This window comes from Orbicella faveolata, unplaced genomic scaffold (assembly GCF_042242905.1).
Source record: "Orbicella faveolata isolate gen_17 unplaced genomic scaffold, um_ofav_v1 contig_13, whole genome shotgun sequence".
Taxonomy (NCBI): Eukaryota; Metazoa; Cnidaria; class Anthozoa; order Scleractinia; family Merulinidae; genus Orbicella; species Orbicella faveolata.
This window is the reverse complement of record NW_028301540.1, coordinates 29220336-29246225: the sequence shown is the minus strand read 5'-3', so window position 1 is coordinate 29246225 and position 25890 is coordinate 29220336. Positions and strand designations below refer to the sequence as shown.

The 25890-nt window shown below is 39.1% G+C and overlaps 2 protein-coding genes and 1 non-coding gene across 6 annotated transcripts; 1 reads left to right on the top strand and 2 right to left on the bottom strand.

Moving 5' to 3' along the window:
* Positions 1-534: 534 nt before the first annotated feature.
* On the top strand, positions 535-17380 carry LOC110065513 (STE20-related kinase adapter protein alpha-like). Of its 4 annotated transcripts, none has more exons than XM_089285992.1 (13): positions 535-638; positions 8742-8810; positions 9462-9567; positions 10518-10639; positions 11152-11260; positions 11482-11605; positions 12048-12219; positions 12954-13058; positions 13784-13975; positions 14195-14232; positions 15036-15078; positions 16041-16125; positions 16633-17380. In XM_089285992.1, exons 1-13 carry the CDS (start codon positions 606-608, stop codon positions 16701-16703), a joined length of 1269 nt encoding a protein of 422 aa, XP_089142118.1. In that variant the 5' UTR covers positions 535-605; the 3' UTR covers positions 16704-17380. The 4 variants fall into 4 exon arrangements, with proteins under 4 accessions (XP_089142118.1, XP_089142119.1, XP_089142120.1 ...); XM_089285993.1 differs by having other exon boundaries at positions 536-638; positions 9465-9567; XM_089285994.1 differs by lacking the exon at positions 535-638 and adding an exon at positions 7212-8606.
* Positions 8131-8202, bottom strand: Trnad-guc (transfer RNA aspartic acid (anticodon GUC)). Its single transcript has one exon. It is a non-coding gene; the product is annotated as a tRNA-Asp (tRNA).
* LOC110065553 (uncharacterized) lies at positions 16934-25725 on the bottom strand. The gene is made up of 2 exons (XM_089285990.1): positions 21990-25725; positions 16934-18042 (listed from the first exon to the last, which is right to left on the bottom strand). Exon 1 carries the CDS (start codon positions 23634-23636, stop codon positions 22107-22109), a length of 1530 nt encoding a protein of 509 aa, XP_089142116.1. The 5' UTR covers positions 23637-25725; the 3' UTR covers positions 16934-18042; positions 21990-22106.
* Between the last annotated feature and the right edge of the window lie 165 nt (positions 25726-25890).

Below are 25890 nucleotides of genomic sequence, written 5' to 3'. Positions count from 1 at the left end.
CTTGGAATCGTTCCAGTATCTTACAGTCATAATGTAAAGCGTGTACGCGATGAAATCTCTTTCCTCCAACACAGGAAGCGTTTCAGTCTTTTACCCCAGACAGGAATTAAGATTTAAACTGTTCGAAGCGGGATATACACGACAAAACCCTGATAACCTTGGCTGTAAACCAGGTCATTTCCAGCTAAGGCACGTTCAACCCGGCGTGGGACGCACCCGGAAATTTTCAATGATTTTATTCAGATCTGTAAGAAAGCATAAAAACATAGGGGTGCGTAAGTGGGCAATTCACTATTTTTACAAGAAATAACTGAGAAATTGTCCTACAAATGAATATTGTAAAAACAGTTTTCCCGCCCGTCTTTCAAAGCGGACGTGTTTTCTCATAACAAAGTTGTGTGATGATAACGTTGCTTTTTGACAAACATGTCACGATTATTTCTAACATAAGCCAATTACTGCTATTTATATCATTTTACGTGACCCTTTCTACGTCAAAATTTCGATTACCTTGACACGCTTGGCGTTCACGGGGAAAGGTATTAATAACCACTCAACCAGTATCACGTCTTTGAATCTCATCTATAGACATTTGTTCATTGGAAATGATGGCGTCCTCCGCTTTAGAAGATGAACAGGTAAGAGGTGCTTGACAATGAAACGAATTCTTTTAGCCCAAGTTAGCAAATCTCGGAACTATTAACTGAGGTTTTAATCTGTCACGCCAAGTTTTGACGGATAGGTATTTTTTTAACAGAGTGGTGTAAACCTCCGAAATGTTCTACTGTTTATCGACTGCTGATGCATACTCTTTAAGATTTTTTAGCGCTGAAAAAGTTCGGCCTGGCTCGAAAACTCGAGAACTATTTAGGTAAGCACTTAGTACATAAATGATAGCGGTAAACGGAAGGCAGTTACTCCGATTCAAACGATCACCGTGACTACAAACTTTGTCCTGTTTGGCCATAGAGTGCTTTACTGGCTGTAGTGTGTGTGCGGTGTGTGTATGTTTTTTGACGTGATCGCAAACTAAACAGCGCTGGCTACGACAAATCCACCTAGAGACGTAAAAATCTCAAAGCACTTCTACACCATTGTAACAAAGTGCCGAAGAATTACAACATTAATTAATCGTGTGCCAAGAGAACGGAAGCGAAGGGGTGTGGTTATTACAGTCCCTGTCGATATATCGAACGTAATTATTGTACCGCCCGTCACAACAATTCTTCCGTTCATCTTACGATGAGCTCTTCAACGAAGTAAGTGATATTTTGGAACTCTGAGCTCTTTTAAATACAGAAACGTTAGTGATTTATTTGAAGAGGTCTATGTTCACCCAATGGTGTGCGTGGTCAGAATCATGCATCTTCGATCCTTCTCTTCGAGTGTTTTAACATCGAGTCTAACAGGGAATGAGACAACAAGAATTTCTTAAAAAACTGACAGATCAAGTTAACCAACCGATTGCCAAAAGGCAAAGGGTTAAATACAATCGTTCCGCGATGCTGGTGAAACTAACTAGATGATTAGCGCCGCCGAAGTTGTCTGTACTGAATAGATTCAATGATACCTCAGGAAATCTAGCTCCGCCATTTTCAACATCCGGAGCGAAAGTTTAGACGGAGAAAAAAAGTCGCAAGACGTCTGAATTCAGTTAATAAATGAAAATTTGGACGGAAAATGGATTGATTGATTCGTGAGAAGTTTAACTTCCTCCAGAAACCCCAATAAATTTAATTTTATCAGTATGTCAAGTAGATCTAGAAATCAAGCTAAATTTCTGCACTATATACAATGAGCAGGCTAGAAAGAACGACTATATTCGAAAAAGGACGAAAGTCAACAAACTTCTTAGAATCCGGCGGAGCATGACTCTAACAGAACCGCCCTCCAGGAATTGATGATCGAAAGCATTAAATGTTGCTGAAGAAAATACGCTAAACTGACTTCTGTCGTGGTAATTGAGGCTGATCGATGTTACGCTCTCGAGAGATAATCTACACCAAATGAAGCCAGTCGACTGAAAATCGGTGGGCCAACGAATTATAATCGATACGACCGTTTGAAACTGCTTCATTAATACTTTGCATTGCAAGACGGAAAGTCTTTTGGGCCATATCCTCCGGTTTGTATTCATCAAACATATATACATGACTTTTATTTTATTTCGAATTTACAGATTAGCTAAGAAGCTAATATCTTCGAGAAGAATAACATTGTAAATATAAAAACAACAAGAACTACTGTAAACTATTTTGTTTGTCTACATGATCAAAATTTATCTTTCAAATCCGAGTGCAGTGATCAGTAATCATGCCTGAAAGGAGGCTGTTTTCACGAGGCGTTTGAAATGACTGAGTTACAGTAGACTTCTGGGGTAGAGATCGGTTCCACGTTTTGCATGCAAAACAAAAGAGTGAAGACCATATGAAGTGGAAGCAGGTTTACACAATGAAAATATATTGGGAGTTCCTCTAAAGACGTAGACCGTAGAACGAAAAGTTTCGTTACTTCAGTATTGAGACAACGTATTGCCTAAGTCTGCCACATCTTCTAGCAGCACGTGTAAGAAACAAATCTACAGCTTGTACATGTGTTCACTGCGGCGATAGTAAAACAAATCCGACATCGATGGAAGGGTTTTATATGGCAAAAAATGTTCATCAAAGTGATGATATGGAACATTACACTCTTTTTATTCTTATAAGACTATTGTTTTTACGGCCGAGGCTGAATATTCCCATTTTTTGGTCAATTTTAGGCTGAAATTATTCTTGTGAATATTCTTAGATTAAAGCGGATGGCATTTCTGTTTTCGGATATATTTGGTGGCAGGATGGTCTTAAAGTAATTTAGAAGCCAGCCTGCAGCATTAAAGCTTGATATGACGTACATAACTTCTTACAGAAGCGTTATAAACATCAGTCGAACGTACGGCTAATGCTGTTTTTGTTGCTTCTTGGCTAGTTTTGCTGCTTAGAGAAAGGAAGAATTTTATACTGTTTAGTTAAAAACATAATTGTATTCTATTGACAAATTTTCAACGTAGCATACAAAACTATGTTTGTTTCAAAATCTCAGCCTCTGGTTTAATTATAAAATATTCTTAAGGTATTCTTAAAATATCACAAATTTCAGCCACGATATTCTTATAAAACATATTCGTAATTATGAAAACGAAAGAGTGTAGCTCAAACCAACCGACTATAGCTAGGGAATGACATTAGACAGTGTTTATCTCTGTCCCTCCTTACTATATGTCTAATACAATTCCATCTTCCACGTCTGATCTCATTGTTAAATGTTCAGCTTAAGATCGGTGACAAAGGAGTCAAAGTTTCCCCTTGTAACTGGCGTCTTCGATCAAACTTGACTACTGCCATTATCGGGTTCTTCTTGGCTTCGAAGTGTGCTTTGAAATTTCCGGCGGCTCTTTCAGTCGAGTCTCTTTCATTGACGTCTTGTTTGTCTTCTCCTGCTCCTACTTTCACAGTTTCCCACTAAAAGGTGAGGCAAATCCCCCGGCTTTTTACATCGACAAAACTCAGAAGGTTGCAGATTTTCTCCTTCTTGGCCATTTAATGAGTCACGGTCCTCCGATTCCGGCGCAGTGTTGATAAAACCGCTCCCATTCCTTACCTAAGTACGATGCGGCTCAGTTCATCCTTGGCCAGTTGAACGACGAATTACCTAATCCCTCAGCCATTTCGAATTCGCTCGGTACGTAGGTTCTATTCGGTGGCGCTCGAAATCCAACTTCTGATCATGACCGTGTTACATATTCAAGACACAAACGTCACGTTGGATCAAAACTTAGACCTCGTGTCTTAATAAACTGAACAACCGTGAACCGTGGTCAGCGGTGGTGCTATACATAACACTCATCACAATCACTCATCACGTGCTCTGTTTACTCCTATGATCTCCTAGATCCTGGATTCGTTGGTGAGGGATGCTCCGGGGCCACCTTGTCAGTCACGTCCTTGTATGCGCCCAGCTCATGCTGTCATGCATTCAGTTGTATTGCATGGAAAGCGTCCAGTTTCTTTGCTATTGTTTTCGTAATTAAAAGTTTCCAGGTCTCACAGCCATACATTGAAACTGATCATTTAAGAAATGAACTTTCGCCTTTTGCCTTCCTGAGAATCCCGCTGGTGCTCCAAATTCTTCACAGTCTTTAGAAAGCCTAATCTCTTTGCAAAGAGAGTAACCCCCTCGTATTCAAAGAAGGATCATGGAATAAGAATGCTTTTCCTGAATTTAGCAAGAAATTGATAGAAAATAATAACTTTCGTATATGTAAGGAGCTTCGCTCACCTAAAACTGATGCTCAGTCTGGTTAAATCTTTACATCTTACTTAAATGCATTTTACAGTAAAGTCACTTATGAGCTCGAGTGCATGGTATTTCAAGATATATTCATACGTTCAGTTATGTCTGACTACACGGTCTTGCCGAAACCTATGACCTGGTGTTTACGACGAAATTCCTTCCGCCAGGTTTTCTTTTCAGTTTTTTTTCTTTCTGACGCCGTTCTTTCATCAGCGTAGGTTTGCGACGGCGACCTTCCATTTGCTTGTTTTAAGAAGGTATCTATATCACACAAATCTTTCAAGTGATCAAAGTCTACATCAAAATTTAACGATTGGAATATATACGTTTGTCTACCACCTAATTATTGAACAGCAAACTGGCTAATTAAAGTAAATCACCAGTGATGAAACAAAGACTGATTGAGGAAAGAGATTCATTAATTCATTGATTAAGATAAGGCTCATGAGATCCCCAAATTACATCGAATACATCATGTCGAAAATTTTGGCAAAAAGTATCACCGGGCGTCATGGAACTTGGCCAGTACCTAGTTGTGAGGCGTTTAAAACTGCTCCGATTCGTTTTTAGTGCAAGCCAGTTTTCGCGTTCCCAGAAGGTGGTATGGTACCGTAAAATGGACCAAAAAGTTTGTTTAAATATGGTGAAGAAAGATCAATTGTGTGCTATTGCACTCAAGAAGAGAAATTAAATTTTGAAAGTTTTACTCAAAATGGTTGCTATGGAAACCAACCACAGCCTTTTGAGGTAGTGTTTTACAGTATTGACGCCAACACTTCCTGCTCTTTCACAAAACAAGATTTTACTGTGAAATAAGCATATCGTGTAAGTTTTTTTTGTTCTGTGCAACGAACCTAAGTTTTGACAGTTAACTCTTATTTTCAGTGCTTTTTACAGGCTTTATTTGGAAATAACCTTATTTTATACCACACTCAGTGGACAAATCATCTCATGTCACGTGACAGACGTTAAAATGCTACGATTTTTTAGGTTTATATCATCAAGACACTATTGGCCTTTGATTAGCAGGAATTCTACTTAAAACCCTTGCAAAGTAGAAATGTTGGCGCGAAGTCAGTCGGTACAAAAGTAAACATTTGAGAAAAATATCCTTTAAGTTTCTTACACGAATTATTAAGCATTTAACAAGCCACAAATAGCGGAGGGGGTGCAGATTGGATATCGGGGGAGGGGGTGCAATGGTTGTTCTATTCAGTGTAAAAAGTTACCACAGTTGTGGCGAAATATTCCTTTTCATAAGGGAAATGAGTGAGCCCGTGATGGCAATTCGAGGCAAAGCTTTTCACAACTAATTAATTATACCAATCGAGTTGTGCATGTCTTTAAAATTTTTTTTCTAAATAGTTTCGTTCATATATGTTAAAACTAATCTATATTTTTGGTCAAACAGTCGTTGCTATGGCCGTTGCTACGTGTAAAAACTTGTACCACTATGTACTTTCCTTAAATTTCACACTCATGTAGAAGAAAATTCGGCAAGATCCTCAGGGGTCTTAATTAAGTCTTGTATTTCCAAGAAATTGAATTTTTCATGAACATCGCCATATTGTACGGTACCAACAAGGAGGGAGGGTTACCCTAGCAAGCGGTTTAACCCTAGCTATAAGGCTAAAGTTAGCCCTGGTTTACAAGCAAAATCTCACAGGTAGATTAACCCTTGTCCGCACGCTAACCTATCATTGCTTCCGTATTTGCTCCACCGCTTCATTGTTACAATCTACTGTCGAGGATCTCAAAAGGCTTTTGGTGCAAAATGGCTACCCTCAGGGCATCATCACTTTTGATATCAATGACGTCCTGAACAAGAACAAGAACAAGCCAAATGAACCCGTAACAACAGTCCCCGAAAAGATGTTATTATTTTATTACCCTATATAGTTCTCCATATATAGTAATCATATTACTAAGTGTCTAAAATCTTGCGTAGATCGTTTCTACTCTTTTGTTAATGTCAGAGTTATTTTCAAAACACCCGGCGCATCAAATCCTTCTTCAATTCCCATACATGGACCGTCTCAACCGATCACAATTATCCAAAGTCATTTATAAAGCTAGTTACAGGGACTGCAATGATTTTTACATTGGGAAAACGAAGCGAAGACTTTACTACCGGAAAACGGAACATTTCAAGGCCCTTGCGAAACATGATCACTCTTCTGCTCTTGCTGATCACGTTAAAACAACTGGTCACAACATCAAATGGGACCATTTTGACATTTTGGCGTCAGGCAAGTCTGACTACCATTACGAGATTAAGGAGACCTTATTTATTCAGGAGTTGCAGCCAGCATTGAATGCCAATGTCAGCAGTGAAAACCTCTTACTTAATTACTAAGAAAGCTTTTCCATTGTTTACTTTACAGACAGTTTCCGTTTGAAACGTCTTAAATTTCTACTGCAGATGTTTTTCTGTCTAGGTTCCAGACCGCCATTGATACAGCATAAATAGCTTTCCAAAACATTTTAACGGTTATACCTTTTGAAAATGTATGTTGACTAGCATACGAAACGTCAAGTTCATAAAATGCGTGTTTTTAAAATGTTTATCATTGCTGTTTGTTTTATATTTTTAATCAAGCTACGGTGGCCGAAGACCAAGAGTTTATAGATTAACCCCACAACCCGAGACAACTTAAAGGAGCTTAGTCACGTATTTTGAGTTATTTTGTCCACATATGAAAATTACCTTTAAATGGTAGGAAACCTGAAAATGACAGTTTAATAAGATAGAAAAACACCAAAGACATAATGATAAACCATAAAGGAACAAGGAGGGCTAAGGATGGAGAAGATTGACACGGATTACAAACAACGATTTTGAAAAATTGAGGCTCAACTTGAATATGCGCAAACCGTGGCGTAGCTCCTTTAATGCGCGGTTACACTCAAAGGGTCTGGAAACAATCAGAAAGTTAACCTGGGTAGGCGGGTTAACCCTACCTGGAGTGTTTAGAAGGGAAAACGTTAACCCGCCTGCCAGGGTAACCCTAGCACGCAGATAGGGTAACCCACCTACCCGGGTAACCCTGGCTGCCTGGCTGCTAGGGTAACCCGCTTGCTCGGGTAACCTGCTTGCTAGGGTCATCCTCTCTCCTTGTAAACAGGCCCTTAGGCGGTTCTGTCCTTTGAGCATTAAAGATGATTTCCAGTCTGTACTGCGCACTCTCGAGCGTTTGTCTACGTTTTTAGTTTTGTTTCATTCGTGACGTCACAAAATGTGAACATTTCGCAACTTGTACTTACATGATGGAAATTCAAAGCGCCACTACGGACGGAAATGCTTTATGTTCGTTCTTTCTCATATAACTTGATGAAACATCTTTGCAGCTGTAAAAATCTATGAAGCAGCTGGAAAAAGAATTTGAAAGACCTCAAAGGTAAGGTATGTGGTTCGCAACGACATCGATTCGCAGTCTATCGAGTGAGTGTTTTTTTATGTTTATAAAATTATTTTATAAAATATTAGGGTGCCGAGACTGCGCAGTACGGACTGGAAATCATCTCTAGGTAAAGCCTGCTCTTTAGCTTATAGCTCTTTAAAAGGACAAACAGACCTATGTTTTGTTGATATCCACTTAATCTGACTAAAAGACTTTGTCTTGACATCGCACTGTATTCTATACTGGTTTAAATATACTGATCGTAAAATCATTTATTTTACTATCCTGTAAATATGTACTTTTCAAATGTTTGCATAACATAACGAGATAGAATCGAAAAGAAGAAATAGAAATCTCAGAGAAAAAAAAAAAAAAAAAAAGAAGAAAAAGTATTGCCCTCCCCGGCGGGGAATCGAACCCCGGTCTCCCGCGTGACAGGCGGGGATACTCACCACTATACTACCGAGGACTTGGCTGTAAGAGGTGTAATTTTTGTAGTATTTATTGGAAATACAAAGCGATCAATAATTATCCGCTGACAAGAAGACCCGATTGTTCTGGTCAACAACACACTCGTTCAAGAAGATCAACAAGCAGTTGTGAACTCAACTTCTTTGTCACAATTCTCATAGTGTGTTCTGTTTGTGCCGTCAGTCCTATGTAAAAGCTTTGTTGTTTTGATCGAACAGAAAGGATCACGTACTTATGCCAAGGTTCAGCTGTACAAATGCGTGATATTTCTTGTGTTCCAATCAATCCAACATGGTCGTGATCCACTCGTGGTTTTGCATGAGCTTTGATCTGTCTTGACTTGAAATATCTAGCTCTCGTCAACTGTGACCTCAATTATTAAATGGATTCATGTCACACTTGGTATGCAGGAAACTGTCCTATTTGTGTAAATGTGTGCTGTGTGAATGGTGAATAGAGTTAAAATATAGGCTTATTTTTTGTCACTGACAAATTATGTGAACCATGTTCAAGCTTATTAAGCACATTTCTTTGCAGTGTATTTGTGTTGACACGGCACATGTAGCCGTCTCTCCCGAAGAAGTTGTGAATCAAGTTCCAAATCAGGTTTGTATTCCTATCTTATAGAAGAAATTATATAGCTAATTCAAATTTATCCTAATTCTTAATAGCATGTAGTTGCCTTACATGGACCCTATGATCCCCCAATGCACATCAAAGGCTGGTAGCTGCAGGTTTCCTATTCTGAAAACCACCAACCTTTTTCCTAGTCTTTGTTCCTTACTGCGCAAGCTTGAAGAGACGAGCAACTCTCAAGATTTCTGTTACAGACTTGAATTAGAACACCAGTGACTCAATTGAGCCACATGCTTGTCAGTTAGTCATGCACAATTCAATTAGAAGTCTACTATTCTTCAGTTTGCAATATTTTTCAAAATGCAGTAAGAACAAAAAACTGGCAAATGAGCCGTTAGGCGACTGTGTCACTGATGTTTTTACCATATTTGAATGTCTTCTGTGATCTGTTACTGAACAGATGCATGACAACATGGAATCTATCTGTTTTACATACGGTAAAAAAGAAACAAGAAAATTGTTAATGATGTCATCTATACGTCTGTCTTCCAATAGATCATAAATAAGAACCAATCAAAATGTAATCTGAATAAATTATTTGATATATTATTTAATCATTAATGGTGATTGTTTACAGTTATCCATTTTAATTCTTGCATGAACTCATTGTTAAATCACCAGCAGCAATCTCCTCTTTGTTCAACGATGTCTGAAGTTTTGAGTAGTCACCAACCAAGAGTAATGTGTCTTCCAAACCCTGAAGATTATTCATTACTAAGTTTCATTGGTGAGAAGATGTTTATTTAATTAATAACATTTTTGCTGTAGACTTTTTTTTTATCTTTTTTTAGTGGATTGTCAGCAGTCCCACTTTAATGTTTTGTACCAGAATCATTCAACTGACAGGCTCAATCATCCAGCCTCCATCTAGGGTTAATAGGGGTGTAACGATTCATACTCCTTGCGATTCGATTCAGTGTTGCTTATTGCCTTTCGATTTTGATTATTTCAATTTGATTATGCAAAATATTAATGTTTTTAAATTCGTACAACATGATACACAATGTAAGCAGCATACAACCCTAAACCATTCATCGCCATGTTTGAGAACGTGACAATGAGCGTGTCGCACGTGGTTTGCCTTATTTGGAAATTTTCAAGGGGTGGTAGAAGGGCAACATTTAACCAAGCAACACAAAATGGCGCAAGAACTTCAAACTTCTTTGCTCGTCAATCAAAAATGCACATTTTAAAGAGTTCTGGATTCTGATTTCACAATATAATAACTCACTGAGGGCACCCTGGAAAAGGTATGCAAAAAATTGAACCAAAATCGAAACATGGAATCAAAGAATTGTGAATTAAACCGAATGGTCATAATCGTGATTAACCGAGAATTTGATTAATTGTTACACCACTAAGGGTTAAGTACTATGGCAAGAGAAAACTGGGAAGGGATGGAATGCCAGAGTACATAAATATTTCTAAATGATATCGATGTTACATGTAGCTCCATGATCAACTCTGTGACAGTCAAACAAATATTTCTAGTGCAAAAATACATGTAGTTGGACAGTTCATACTGTAATTTCTAATTCGTAATTACAGTGTATCTGTCTTATAATAAATAAATATTGTTATGTTGTTGACCGAAATGAACAAAGCTGTCTACAGGTACATTATTAAAGCGGTGTGTAGAGTTAACATTTGTCTTCGTTTAAAACTGTTATTTTGTAGGTCAAGGCTTTGGTGGGCTTTCTAAAGTGTTTGTCGCTCGTCATTGCTCATCACAAACACTTGTAGTTGTAAAGCAGACAAATGTGGATGTTCAGAATGCTGAACAGTTTGAAAATTTGAAGGTTTGTGCCTGTTTTGAAGTTCTCACAGCTCGACATATAATTATTATATAATTGCATAATTTACATCATGACATGAGTTGATTTTTATCGCCAGAAGGATCAGTGAACTGTAAGTCAGCAAAAAGAAGATCTCTGCCTCTTCTTTATTATGTGTATTTACCTTGCGCTAGCATCTGATTTCAGTGAGTAGAACTAGACCATGTTTCAAAACATGATTGGCCTGTAAATCGTGATTGCACATCATGATTCATCCTTTGCACAGTTCTGCTGAAGTTGTTGCCAACAATGAAAAAGAATTGTTTTGTTTTTAAAAATTCTAATATATATATCAAGTTTTTGTTTTAATGCTAAATGTCATGTACGTTTACCATGATGATAATTATTTCAAAAAATTGAAATAATTTGTTCAAGTTTTAAACCCAACCTTTCTAGATGAGTTGCCAAAAAGCTGAATGTTTTGTATACTTTTTGTGTTCTAACTTCATGTGATGTTTCATAATCATTTGCTGTAGTATGAAGTCCAAGTGTTGCGATCTCTCTGTCATCCAAATATTCTGCCATGTTACTGTTCATTTGTGACCAGACAAGAAGTATGGAATATTCTTCCTCTCATGCAATTTGGTATGTCTCCAACATCCATGTTTTTATTGTAAATTATTGTGGCCTTGCATGGCAGCTTCCGTTAAGGTCCTTATTATTCCATAATATTTAACATATTATTTTTGTTCACCTCTCACCTGAACAACAACTGTAAAGTTTGTAATGTTTTCTGTTTTACTTTTATCCACATCATGAAAAAGTGAACTTTGATGATGATTATGATTCAGTTAATATATTTCCAGGGTCCTGTGCCGATATGCTGAAGTCTAGTTTTTCAGAGGGAATGAGTGAGATTCTTATTGCTGCTGTTCTGTGGGAGATTCTTCAGGGGCTGGATTATCTTCACAAAATGGGCATTATTCACAGGTAGATTGTATTCAGCTCAAGTATTTTCTCACTCAAGAATGAATAAGTCAGGCAGAAGTTGCAACACAAACAATCGAATTACAGTATTTAGAGAGGAAGCCACATCAGCTTTAGCTTGTTTTCAAACGGTTCCTCTACATTGGTCAAATTGGAATTTGGAGTGATGGTTTTTATGGAGGAAGGAAAACAGGAAAACCAAGAGAAAAACCCTTGGGGCAAGGCGAGAATCAACAACAAACTCAACCCGCATGTGGCACTAGGCCAGAATCGAACCCGGGTCACATTGGTGGGAGGTAAGCACTCTTACCACTGCACCATCCCTGGTCCTCCAACCATTCTTTATCTTTATTTCTGAGTGTGCTATAGGTATTTATCACTCCTGGTTAAAAAGTAAGATATATTTGACAGTCATCACAACAAATATGTAACTTTTTACCAACAGGGCAGTAAAAGGAAGTCATATATTGATTGGTACGGATGGTGCAGTGTGTCTGTCAGGACTGAGAAAGTCCATAATGCTGCCGCAAGAAGGCAGCAAGTCAAGAATGGCTCATCATTTTCCTTCACATGCAGTCGCTGTTTTACCTTGGATGGCACCAGAGATCTTACAACAGGTCAGAAGCTTTGGCACACAAGAGCTAAAAATGGCTGAGTAAAAAGCTGTGCTAGATATTGTATTGCAACTCACAATTTGAACATGCTGCTCCAAGTTGGCCTGACAGCTCAGTTTTTAAAGCACTTCACCAGTATTACAAAGTCTTGTGTTCTGAGCCTGTGTTGTTTTTCAGGCATTATTTTTGCCCAGGGCCTATAAGTTCATTTTGTAACTGCAGGGCCGATCTTTGACGCAGTATGTATCTCTGGCTGCCACTGTCAGAATATTTTTATGATATTACTGGTCTCATCTTCCTGAGCCATGGTTACCAGCGAGAAAACAGATCAAATCACCACTCCACGCACTAAATATATAAAAATAAATATCTTAATTGACCACTCCCCCAATGGGGCTTTTCAGGGCTAATGAAATCAAATTATGATGAAACAAATAATGGTTAAAAATCCCAACTGGCAGGAGGCTGACCATTTGGCTATTTATAAGCATGACCAAGGAGTTGAACTAGGGTCTACCGAGAAACAACTCCGGCTAAGTGGTCAGAGCAAGACTTGAACCTGCGACCTCCTGATTTCAAGTCCGGCACCCTAACCACTCAGCCACACTGCACTCAACAGCAATGCCATGGATTCGTTCATGCCCCTTTTTTATTACAAACATAACCTCAGATAACTGATGGGTAGCTGGCCAGTTTACAGATACATTTACATCTGATTCAATTTTCCTTTTAAGCAGGATCTCCAAGGATATGATGTCAAGTCTGATATTTACAGTGTTGGTATCACTGCTATACAGCTTGCGCGAGGAACTGTGCCATACATTGGAATGCCTCCAACCAAGGTACACAGTCACACAAACACTTGTCAGAGGATGTGTGTATTGAAACTTACCTCTTCTGTTTACTATTTGGAGCAAGCCATAACATAACCAATTCTAACCCTTTTAATTAAGAAAGAGACAACATGTACTGTGTTTCCATCGAATTTTAGTATAAATCTACTAGCGTTCTATCACGAATGCCGTTCTCTGATTGGCTACGCTACTCACTATCTATTCTGTGAGAGATAGTGAGTAGCGTAGCAGTGTGCTCTTGTTCACAAAATGACGGCCGCTTCTTTGCGTTTTCGAAGTGTCTGTGAATAGGATTTAGATAAAGTTTTGAACGACTAGTAGATTTATACTAAGACAATTAGATTATTCGCTCTCGATTTTCAGGCGAGTGTTTGCACAGCTTCTTTGAGTTCTCCCAAACGTCCACGAGTGTTTCCAAAACTCAAATCTTAGATAAACACGGAGAACATGTTTTCTATTTCTTTTAGATGACACTGCGACGAAAAAAAGAAAACAACTTGTTTACTTTGATCATCAAAATGTAAATTATCTTTGCTCGCGCCATCATTACGTCAGCAGCTTGTGCTAGTTCTGTGTTTCTTTCGAGTTGTAGAAACGCAATTTTTAACCAATCAGCGCGCGTATTTTCCAAGGGCTGTTTTCTAACAGTGTTTTAAGCTCTGTGACGAGCACAATAACAGTTTCGCTCAGTTACAGTTTTCCTTCATCCACAGGTCTTACTTGAGAAGCTCAAGGGTAGTACTCCCAAGCTGTGTGATTCGTTAGTGGTGGGTGATGTGGACACCTCAGCGCATCTGACCACTGGGGCAGACTCGGGTATTAGTAGTGGCGTCACATCCCTGGGAGAGGGAAGAGAAGGAAACCAGGTGACCTCCCAGGGAAAGTATACCCTTGCTTTTCAACAGGTAGGAGAAGTTCTCTCAACTTTTGTGTATTAAATAAATAAATATGCATGTGATGATTTTATTCAATTATGCACTTGTCAAAAGGTACGTGGTACGTGGCTCTTGTGTGTGGGGGGCGATCAGAACTTTGTGTACATCTGAACGAGATGTCCGCGTAAAGGAAGTGGTTATACATGTGTGTGTTTCTTTGACAGTATTTTATGTATTTCCTTATCGTAGGTTGTCGACGCGTGTTTGCAAAGAGATCCGTCATTAAGGTACGGAAGAGGCGTCAGATCCACACCTGTTTTCTAACATACACGTACAACTTAACGTTTGCTGGTATCTTTTCACCGAGATCTTCGTTTAAGTGGACGCGATTTTCCTTTGACTTTTAAATAGTCATCGCCTTAAAGTGAATGGAAATTAACTCGAGAAATATATGACATCTTGTTAAGGATTGCCGTTTTAAAAGGGCTATGTCACGATCTACTATCAAGTTTTTTTTTTTTTTTTTGTTTGGTTATTTAGTTGCAGTGTGCAGAGCTAACATCGCGCGCTTTCGTAAGGATCGAGAGACATGTTTCAGAGCCTTCCGATAGACTTAAACCTTAAAATAGTTATAGTTCACTAAAGCAAAAAAACGTCAAATAGATCATCATAAACTAAAAAGCAACAAGGCTGGTTAAAGATTAGGACATTGTTGAGACTGATTTAGCCTCCGTAATAAGCGTTCCCGTACGAAGAACTTTTTCCGCATTCTGGCCGCGCGCAAATTGGAGCGAGAGCAAAACAATCGACGAAGCAGGGGGTGGTAGGGCGAACGAGGCGTTCCCTCGCTTTCCCACCACCCCATGCTTTGTCGATGTTTTTACTGTCATTCCAATTTTCGCGCGGCCAGAATGCGGAAAAAGCTCTTCGTACGAGATCGCTTGCTATGAAGGATAAGACTGATTACGAACGACCAACTTGAAAAACGTCGGGTAATGTTTTCTAGAGGCACCACCCTTGACCTGTCATCATGAGTTGTTAGCCTTTTGTTCTGAAATAGTAATTACGGTATTCTCTTTCTCATTTGCAGACCAACAACCACAGAGCTGGCTTCTCATCTGTTCTTCAAACAGGTACAAAACTCGCAGTTATGGAGCTTTCATTTAGACTGAAAGAAATAGATATGTACCGCACTGTCATTGATGATATTTTTTGTTATTAGCGGATAAACAGATTTAACATCGCGCGCTTTTGTAACGGTCGAGAGGCATATTTCACAGCCTTAGGCCTGGTTCATACGTCGCACTTTTGCCGTGTCGAATTCAATCCAATTACGTGCGACGAAAATGCGACTGTTCATTCATACGTCGCACTTGTGTTGCACTTGAGGCAGAAAAAAAAAATTTTTTTAAGTATTCAATATGTCGGGCGAAGATACTGAGCGACGAATGACTTTAATATGTCGAAAAAAAAAAATTGTCAATGGAACGAGAAGGAGAAGGCTGACAATGTAGCAGTATGTGTTGCAATATGTTCAGCGAAGGCATTGTTAAAAGTCAATGACGTGCAACGAAAATGCAAGACAAGACAATGCTTGTCTTGCATCTAGCATATCAGCAACGTGATTATTGAGCCACTACGCTTTCCTGCCAGGTAGCATTGGGACGAGGATGGCTAAGTTTCTTCTTTTACTTTGGCGGGACCAAATTTACGCATGCTCAATACATTAACATGATGTATGTATTAGATTCGACACGGCAGAAATTCGACGTTTGAATCGGTGTCACATTTCTGACCGATAATGCGACAAGACAACGTGCTGCAGAAATGCGGGAGCCGATTCAGACGTCGAATTTCCGTCAAATTCAATTCGTTTTATTGAATTCGACACGGCAGAAATGCGACGTATGAACCGGGCCTTAGCGCGTGGATAGTATTTCGTTAGTCACGCGACGCTCCTCTCACGTGTCACCGGTCACGCGCTTTCATCACTGCTTAGCTTGTTCGTTTTCGAACAAGCAATATTTTTGTCTTCGTTCCACTCTAACTGCTGTGGCTGCGGCAAATGAAAGTAGCTTCTTGTCTTTGTTTATAGGTGAAGCGGAAGACGAAGGAACTGTTGCCTGAACTTCTGTCCACCGTGCCATCCCTTGCCAACTGTGAGGAAGACAAACGGATAGGTGAGAGTGCTTGAAAGGAGCAGTCTCCTGGCTGAATATCGAAAGTCTTCTCTCCCACTTTCTACGATGTTTTGCCAAATGCCACCAAATATGCAAATAGATTGCATGGTTCAAAAGATTCTACAGAGCAAAATAAAACAAGTGTTTTGGGAAAAAATATACTGGATTACACTGATGGAAATGGATTGCATTTCATCAAATTTGATTTCGTGATAGGACTTCAAGACAGAACCTCAAGAAATCAAAATTTCCATTCTGCTGAAATGTTCCATCTTTTAGTTATTATTTGCTCCTTTTAGCTGTCTTTTTTTTTCTTATTTTACTTTCACCACTTCTTACGCTGGCTTCTTTATATTACGAAGTAATAAAGCAAGTTTATAGCAAGTTCCCGGTCATACATGTACTTTGCAATAGACGATTTATCGCCAGGATAATGTCCTTTAAACGTTAGTGTGGCAATTTAAAAGAAGCAACCTTCTAAAAATAAACTGCTTATTTTTCTTGCAGACCAAGACATCGCCGGCTCCATCGCGAGCGATAGTTTATCAGGCATGACTCTGGACGAGTGGGCTTTCTGACCCGAACGAAGGAAGCTTGGATCAGAGGCGCGCGTTGCTTTGACGCGATGAGACTGGGAACGCCGTTGAACCAAGACCCCCATCTTACATTTGTCACTCGAAGACGTGCAGAAACTGGGGACAAGGTAGAAACCACCGGATCGCTTTCACTCTGGGACGAGATGAAAATGGGGACTCAAAAAAGTTAAATCCGGATCACTCTCACTCAGGACGAGAATAAATTCTAGCAGTGACCTCCCTTGAAGACATTTTTATTTCGAGGTTACAACCTTTGTTGCAACACATATATTCAAGAAAATTGAAACCAGCTGACATACATGATGTTATGTTTGAATGCAGCTTCAGATTTCGTTTTGTTTTAAACTTTAGTACGTTTAAACGTTTAGATTATTATTCTTGGGAGATATTTTCCTTCATTCAAGGTTAAAAAAGGAAATTTCAATAGCTGGTTTCAAGAATACAACGCACAAGTCAAATGAATTACGAACGCAAACCGCAGGGAATACAGAGCAGGTATGACTTGCGGTTCGCTTTCCTGATTCATTTGACTTGTGCGTCGAACTCTTACATGTCCGAGAATTAAAACGACGGACTTGGAGTATGTCAACTCTTTTTGTTGTTGGCACTGTTTCTGTAATCGTGTTTGGCACAAATAAAGGACTAACTATCTTGACAAACACTTTACAACTTAGGTGAATGTGACAAACGTGAGCGTGCGTGAATTCGATTTTAAATATCTAAAGGCAAATGACACTGGTAGCAATCAATGAAAATTTCGTCGACGAAATTCAGCCAGGTTCCCGTTGTTATGGTTCTTAGCAAGAGACTCTCTTGCTCTCAGTCGAAACTAGCCAGTGAACTAAACTTAATAGTTTTCAGCCTAAACCATTCGTAATGTTGCGTTATGTTGTATATATGACATCTCTCTTTCAACAAATAACCAGAGATCATTTATCATGTTCTATTAAGTAACAAAATTTTCAGAAAGAGCTTTTCAGTTTTCTTTTATTTGTTTTCAGTGTGAAAATTGGATTCGACGCGCAGAATTTGTGAGATCTAATGAGATGGTTGCGAGAGCCGATCACTTTTAGCGAAGTTCGTTGCAAACTCAGTAAATAAGGAGTTTTATCAGTCACAACTATCACGAAACTGAATCTGGGACAAAGCGTTAAATTTGAAATCAAAGTTTATAAGATTAGCCGTCGTCGTTCGCGTTCTCCATACAGTGCAGAGTAAACGCTTGGGCACAGCCATGGTAATGCTCATTAAACCTTTTGTTTAGCGACGTTCCCGTTACTGTTGCCGTCGTCCTTAAACTCCCTAATATGAGCATCTCGCCCTGGAAATAAATAATAATCGTGTCATTCTCCAGAACGTAGCCAGTTAAAAGTACTACAGCTAATTACAAGCGTTGGAGGAAGTCCTTTTAAAATTTCTTCTCTCGGGCTAATCACGTGACCGCGGCGTGTTGTAGTCCACGAAGCTGGAGGGATTTCGCGCGCGAATTCCTCGTTCTCCTCGCGGCGTCGCGCTTTAAAGAGAGACTCCGCCCCGAAAAACAAAGCACTTGAGCGCAAAATCCCGGCAGCTACGCAGGCTTGGCATGTTTATGTGTAGGCTATGAGAAGTCTTTCAATAAAATATCTTTATAGACTTTTTTCCTGTTGTCTTTCCGCATAATTGATCACAATTGTTAGCCATAATCAGAGATATGTTAAAATCGTCCTGGCTAAAACATATCATTTATTACTTTTAATGAAGATATATGAATCCGCGGCCTTTTCAACTCGCAATATGGAAAAGATTTTGTAACAAGATTGATACCTGTTGTGGCAATGAAAGCATCAGTTAATAAATTCATGCCAGTGAGATAACAGTCAATCAATGACAAGAAGGAAACAACATGGTTTCAGGCGAGCATTTAAAATTTTGCATCCTGTCAAAAGCACATTTTGTCAGGTCGGCCAGATAACTTGCGGTATATACTCATATGCGGCAATATATCGCCGTCTTGTTATTTTATCATTTTATCAGTGAGACATAATTAGACACAATTTATTGATGATTTGTTATCGCTAAAATCGAATTCAGACATACTAACCGTCCATAACAAGCTCCACCCTTTCCGACAAGCAAGCGCCAAAATCAGTTGTCGTAATCATTGTGCAGCCCACATTTTCCGTCATATGTGAGCTGTATTGAAATCACGGAAGGATGTACTTTAATTTTTGAATTGTCTTTGGCTGCACATGAATATTTCATTGGCCCTCTACCTCTAATGACAGTTTTATCTATGGACAAGGAACTCTTCGGTCAACTTTAGTAAATACGAAACCCTAAACTACTCGCTAGTTTTGGAATCATATTCCTCGGTCCAAAGGTCATTGCCGCTTTAAGTTAACAGTTGACACGGACAAATAGATTTCTCAACGTGAACTTTGTAAGAAAAATTTGTTGTTCCTTCGTACACTTCGTAAACTATAAACATTTGCATTAACCGCTTGTCAAGGAAAATGGACCAGTTGAGCTGTGACCGTGTTAGACAGTGCATTAGAGTCCATAGACAACAGGGAACTAAATAGCCGTTATTTTCAGCAAGAGCTATTCTTAAAGTTTCAAAATGGTATTTTTTTCAAGACAGATATGATATATTAACTCTCACAGTCATGTTATTCTAATTTCGCGCGTACTTTTATTTTAGTTCTGAGCGTTAACAAATTTTAGGCACTTGTAGTGTGAAGTACTCAATATCACTGATCCATACATCTTATCGGTGACCAACTTGATAAACACGAAGATAGGTTCGTTACTAGCAGAGTCACAGTGGAATTTGCGAAGGTAACATTGCATTTGTCTGCCGAGAGAAACGGCTGTTGCCTCAAGATTGCTAGATGGGAGTTTTCTGTCAGTTACGTTGACTTTTAAGCAATATTTTTCTTGTTAACTTCACGGACCACGAGCTGCAGCCAGTATCTACTACGTCATGACGAGTGACGAAAAGTCAAATGGGAACTTTGAAGCGGTCTCGTTTCTCATAACAATATTCATAGAACTATCTAGTCTCCCAAATAAGACGCTGAGAATCACGGAGAGCAACTAGTAGGCATTTTGTTCACTGGGTTAGCCACATTAAATCAAGATACTTGATTGAGGATATTGTAATAAAAAATTCACTCTACTTTCTGAGCTGGTTGGCACGGATATGCAGCCACAACTATCAAGCACAATTTCTCGCGCACTATATTCACGCCTTATCGTTCTGAAGATTGTAGTATACTCAGACGCTTCCGTAGCAGTCATATATGCAACTAAACCATGCCGACAGTAACAATGGCTATCTACATAGAGAAATTACTTGCAGAAGTACTTTTATGTACTATGACGTATGTGCAGGTATCTGATTGAGCAGCCATAATCCATGAAACGATTATTCAAAAGCGGAGCCTAACTTGAATATTCAAGGCAGACTTCATATAACCATTACTTGTACTGGAAGAGAACATTTTAAGTATGGAAGATGGCGTGAAATTTACAATGTAAGCGGATTTCCCGCAAGCAGAATTCGGATATATAACATGCGGGAGAGTTAACAATGAAACTGTAACCCGCAAAACTACTTCCCCAGAACGTTAATAATTCTCAAAAAGCCAGCGTGAATGAAATAGCATTGCATTGATTCATAGTGGCTCCGCGACTTGGGGAATAAAAAAAAAATCACATCAAGATCGAGATGAATAATTAATTTCTTTTGTTTTATTCCCCTAAGGCTCGGTGCCAAGTTATAATTTTAATATTTTCAATATTTTTATAGAAATTGGCCTGTTGGTTAACACTTGAATTGCCGACGACGAAAACTTTTGGCACCAATATTTATTTAATATATGTTCTCTATCACAAGAACTTCCGAATTGAAACTCTTATTTTCTTGCTTGCGTCGACATGGGAAAACACTCTTGTTGGGAAACATTTCAAAATGTTTGTTAATGATTGTAAAATCTGTCATGCAAAAAATTCAAAAGCAACTACTAAATAAATATTTCTCACATTTTATTTTTAACCCCCGCAAACTTCATTAAATAACTTAAATGTCGCTAATAAATAAACGTTGAACACTTTGCTAGCAAATTCCTCTGAGTTACACTTTGTGTTCAACGCGTTAAATCTTTCAACTCCAAAGAAATCCAAGTCTAATTTCTCTTAACAATTTCAAAATCGTGTCAGTTATGCAAAAAGGTAATGAGAAAAAAAGAAAATTATCAGCGACTAGCCTCAATGCACCGAATTATCGACTAATAAATCAATAGAAATGTGGACGAAATCTGATTTTTTTGTCGAACCTAGGAATTGAAATGGCAAGCAAAAAGCAGTAATTTTATTCACTTTGCCATGTGATTAAAATATCAGAGGCTGTCGTGAGAAAATACAAATTGGAAAATGTCGAATGAACAATAAGTGGCCTAACTACGGTAACAAGTGTGTACTGATTCCACAGTTTTTCTCACTCTTCACTATTTCTGAAATGACTCCAAGTCGAACCACTTTGCAAAAACAAGTTGCGAGGCTTGTCGCCTTTCTCGCGCCAATATTATAGAGAAATTTCAAAAACTTAAGGGAATGTACGGCCATAGTTCGATCCGATCCGATCAGTCCGATCAGGCAATTAACCAGAACATGTTTTTGTTTTGGCGATGTTTTCGTATGTGCTCCAAAGTGCCTCATGTTCAGTAATCATAATTTCTGTAGAAGAGTGGTTATATGAAACAATTTTCATTGACATTTTACAGAAACTTCTAGGCTCAAGTACTAGAGATAAAAAATATCGCTCCCGTTTTGGCGACGAGTAGTTGAAGTACCACTTCAACAGTAGCACTCGTGCTGGCTGGCAAATATAGATGTGGAAACACGAAATTTGCAGTGATATTTTAAGCCTGCACTCGGGTGTTAATCGATTGGAAATTCTCGATGAGTCTTATTAGATCTTTGATTTTCAAAAAGGTCCATACAGATTTACCTTTTTACCTTTAACTATTTACCCGTCGCGAGTAAAAATAATAATATTCTAAATAAATAGAGCAAATTCATTAAAATAAAGGCTTTGAAAAAATATTCCCAGATGGAATTTTGCATGGGAAGTATTGTCTAAACGCTATTTTTCTATATTCATATCGAAAATAGTTTTTCTTTTAAATCTCTGTTATTCCCCCACTAATTCACATGCTTCAAACGATTGCTGCTACAGTGAAGCCGGAGAATTGATACTTGAAAATAAATAAATATATGCTTCACCTCGCGTAGCCGCGTCGTGAATTTTCCTGAAAGCCGTTGAAGTTTTAGCGCCATTTTTTTCCGTGAACGAAGAGAACACGGTAATTTTCCTCGTCGTCTTGGCGTAGAATTTTAACACTAAACAAGTTCGCACATTCGATGTACCCTTGTTTGTTCGTTATTATGTCTTTTACGGAATATCGCCACTGCCCATTCTTGAAAATTCCCACCACCCAATGTAAAAAGTCTCGTCGCCATTGAAAGGATGTTCATCTCCACAATTGCCGCAGCACCAGTGTCGTAAAGAATTCCATTTGGTTCAAACGTTTCGGGATGGTTCAAGGCCTTGTGGAGAAATATCGAAAGAGACCTACGGTAGTTCGTTTCTGCATAATTCATCAAAGTATCCGATCCATAATCGGTTAAATCTGAGGCTAAAAATACTTGCTTTATACCGTACACGTCCCGTGTTTCTTGTACACGAGTTGCTAGTTTTAACATACATCGTTTAGTTACGTTTATTCCTTTTCGCTCAATATGCCTCTCGGAGCGTACGTGGATGCCGATGAATTCTCCACGAAATTTGTTTTTCACGAAATTTCTCGCCAGCTCGACGAGTCGAGGGTTAAACTCGAGATCGGACGGCCGGAGAGGCTGCGTAATAGATGTATCCAAAGGAAAGTGGACACGGTCCTCGCCAGTTCCCCTCCACTGAACGATACCTACGCAATTCGCTCCTTTGAGGACGCTGTCCTCAAGATCGCTTGCGGTTCTTATTACTTCCGGATCCACACAAATATAACGACTAACTTTGAAGCCAATCTGCTTGCTGAGGCGTGATTGCTTCATGGCAGAGCAATCAATCCAACCATTGTGTTGTCTCGCTTTGTTGTACATAGTAGCAACTTCATTGTCACTCACCCTGTACCATGAAGCTGTGTCCCTCTTGTAGTTTTCGTCGTCAAATAAAAAGTGTATCACGATATTGAATCTCTTAGCGCAGTGGGATTCGAAGTCACGAAAACTGTTCAAGGTGCTGTAACCGCGAGCTTTTAACTTGAAGTTCAAGTCTTCCAAATTGAAGTATTCGCTTAGCAATGCGTAGGTCCGTTGTGATGGTTTCTCATGCTTGCGAAAATAATGACTCACACCGCCTGGCAAACCAGACATGCGAGAATTATTGACGAAGGGTACAACCAAGAGTCGATTTTTGTTCTTCGCCAATGAGGCCAGATCCAAAAGGTTATTCGTTGCTCGGCCTAGCTGCTCATAATAGCGAAACACAAACAAAAATTTTCGCCTTGGTCCGTTCAATGGCTGTGAATGGTTGCTTTCCATGTTTGTAAATTCAGTGTCCGGTAGCTTTCGTAACTCATTATCGAAGACGTTTTCGTCGATAGTTGCTTCACCGTAGTCGTCAAAGCCTTGGCTGATACGTGCTTCAGCGCTATTGCGCTGTAGATGAAGGAGATCGATGTTTTTAAGGTTACTTCCCTCGATAGCAAGAACGTTACTAGGAAACTTGGCTGTTCCATTGCCGCGAATATGCAAGCAGATAAAACTGCCGACGACATACAGAATAATGGAAACTAGCACCAAAGATAAACATTTCGTCCTCGGTCGAGCCATTAAAAATCTAGAGATTAGATATCTCTTCCATAGAGCCATGAATATTGAAGAATATGCGACAGAGCAACCGCGAGATGCAACATTTGATTGCTATGCTAAACACAAGCGACTCAAGTTCGAAAAGCGTGGATAAGCTTTTGGTTAGCGTTACATACACACTATGCTAATAGAAATGCCAAAAACAAAACAGTCATCCAACTGGCTCGTTCTGTCCACGGAGAGCAAGAACATACTGGGAGACCACAGGCCTTTTACAGCGGGTGAAAAACCCAAGCCGAGCTGAGACGTCGGTTTGGACGAAGTGCTGGCAGAGTCGTAGACTGGTAATTTCCAATGAATGCCCGATACTGGGCTTACTTCACTTTCGTGTCCAAGCACGTTAAATGGCATATAATCTCGTAATAGTCTATTTTGGTTGGACCATCTTCTTGCAACCCGTGGATATCTCTTATAGTCCAATATCAAAGGGTTTCTGCGGGAGATTTCAATTCTCCCACCTGTCAATTCATCACGGCTCAAATGCAGATTGCTTTCTTTGCCTCGTTACGCTCAATTGACTACCACGGAAAAAATCACGTGTTAAAATTGTCACGCTCGAATGTTCTTCGATTTGGTTCTTTCGTTTTGCTTTCCGAATTAATTTGAACAAAATACAACTTTGCGGTGGCACTTTCCTTAAATATTTTCCCAAGAATTCTCAAATATCTGTTATTTAGATTGCTTGCAGCGATAAGGGAAATGGTCATATTTCTTGTTTGCTCTGTAAACATACAGACAATTTGAGGCAGGTGCCTTGCAAATGACCTACTTTAAATGATAATTCCCTGCTGGCGAAGCTCTCTCCGTCTGTGTTCTTCGCAGGATAACGAAATTAAAATTTATAGTAAACTGCTTGGCTGAAGCAAACCATGTACAAGAGGAGAAGAAAACTGGCAACAATCTAAACAGCCCAACGACCACATGTAAAGCGGACCGGATTTCGTGTCGAGTGGTTGCTGTCATCGCAAAATTATAAGAGATCGCTGCGTTGACAGTTCAAAACGACCCGTAAAGTGGGTGAAGAATGCTATCACCGCAATATGCAGATTTACACTTAATTATCATTGAGTTCGAACTTCAGACTGTTCAGAGGTAAATCTATTATAGGTTTCGCTGCAGCGCACATTAATTACAAAGTTGAGCGTATTAACTGCGAGACCAGTGGAAATCGCCGCGTGAATCTTAATACAAACTGTGACATCATGCGGTTTTTAGATAGGAGAAGAAACACGGCATAGCTATGGACAAAATTGCAGAGTATCAGTTTGCCTTGAAATAATAAAGGATCGTTATTGATGCTAAAAGACAAAATAAATCGCCAAGATTGGAACTTTCGCTTTGAAAAATATAAAACAAGATTTATTTGAAATGCTGAAAAATCATTTCCTGTCTGAGTTGTGATTATAATTCAAATGGGCAATCCATCTTCGGCAATTTACTCAAATCTCACAGAATCAGTTTTCTAATCTCATATACAGTCTACTATTTTGTGTCAATTTGACAGTAAAAAACCCCGACGCAAAATCCTTCCGCAACTCATTTTAGTCATTACGTATTATGACAAAGAAACGCTTTCAATTTCATGAAATTATGTTGAATTAGTTTTGAAATTTAGTTTGAGACCGAAATTGTGCCTAAGGCAGTTAAGCAGTCTTTCCTGTCCGTCTTCAGAAAATTGTTTGACGAATAATGCTTTTAAAAAGTTTAGATAATAAAACTTCCTGCTGTTGAAATTAGCATGTGAATTTATGCTAAAGAACTCGAATGGTATTCTCGATAACTGGGACAAAGACGCCCTTTAAATGGCTTCTAAACTTGACTTTACACGGGTTCTTTCGGATTATTTTGCCGCTTGCCCAATATCAGCTTTATCCATCATCTCCTGCCTTTGATGACGGAATGAACGTCCTAAAAGTTATTGTTTACCACTGATAGCACTGCTGTCGGAAAACATTACATAAAGCGAAAGAAAGGAAGACAAAGGAACGATGAATCGCTCTGGAGGTTTTCTCAGAGTGGATCCCTAATCACCCATTAAAACGGTAATGAATTATTGTTCAAAAGCCCATCATAAACCACTTGCCTGAGTACAAGACGGCCTGCGATGTCAAACTCTTTAACTTTTTTCCTCAAATGAGCGTGATTCTACCTGAAGTAGATTGATTCAGAGCGGATTTATTGATTCACCATCATTTACAAGTCATCCAGATCTCAAAAGGGCTAATATGTAAAAGCTCACCCACGCACGATCTTT

Excerpts from the sequence above, each read along its gene's own strand:
- LOC110065513 (XM_089285992.1), top strand. The coding sequence starts at position 606 with ATGATGGCGTCCTCCGCTTTAGAAGATGAACAG. Across the intron at positions 8,811-9,461 it reads TGAATCAAGTTCCAAATCAG|CAGCAATCTCCTCTTTGTTC; the intron begins GTTTGTATTCCT and ends TTAAATCACCAG. Across the intron at positions 11,606-12,047 it reads AAAATGGGCATTATTCACAG|GGCAGTAAAAGGAAGTCATA; the intron begins GTAGATTGTATT and ends TTTTACCAACAG.
- LOC110065553 (XM_089285990.1), bottom strand. The coding sequence starts at position 23,636 with ATGGCTCTATGGAAGAGATATCTAATCTCTAGATTTTTAATGGCTCGA.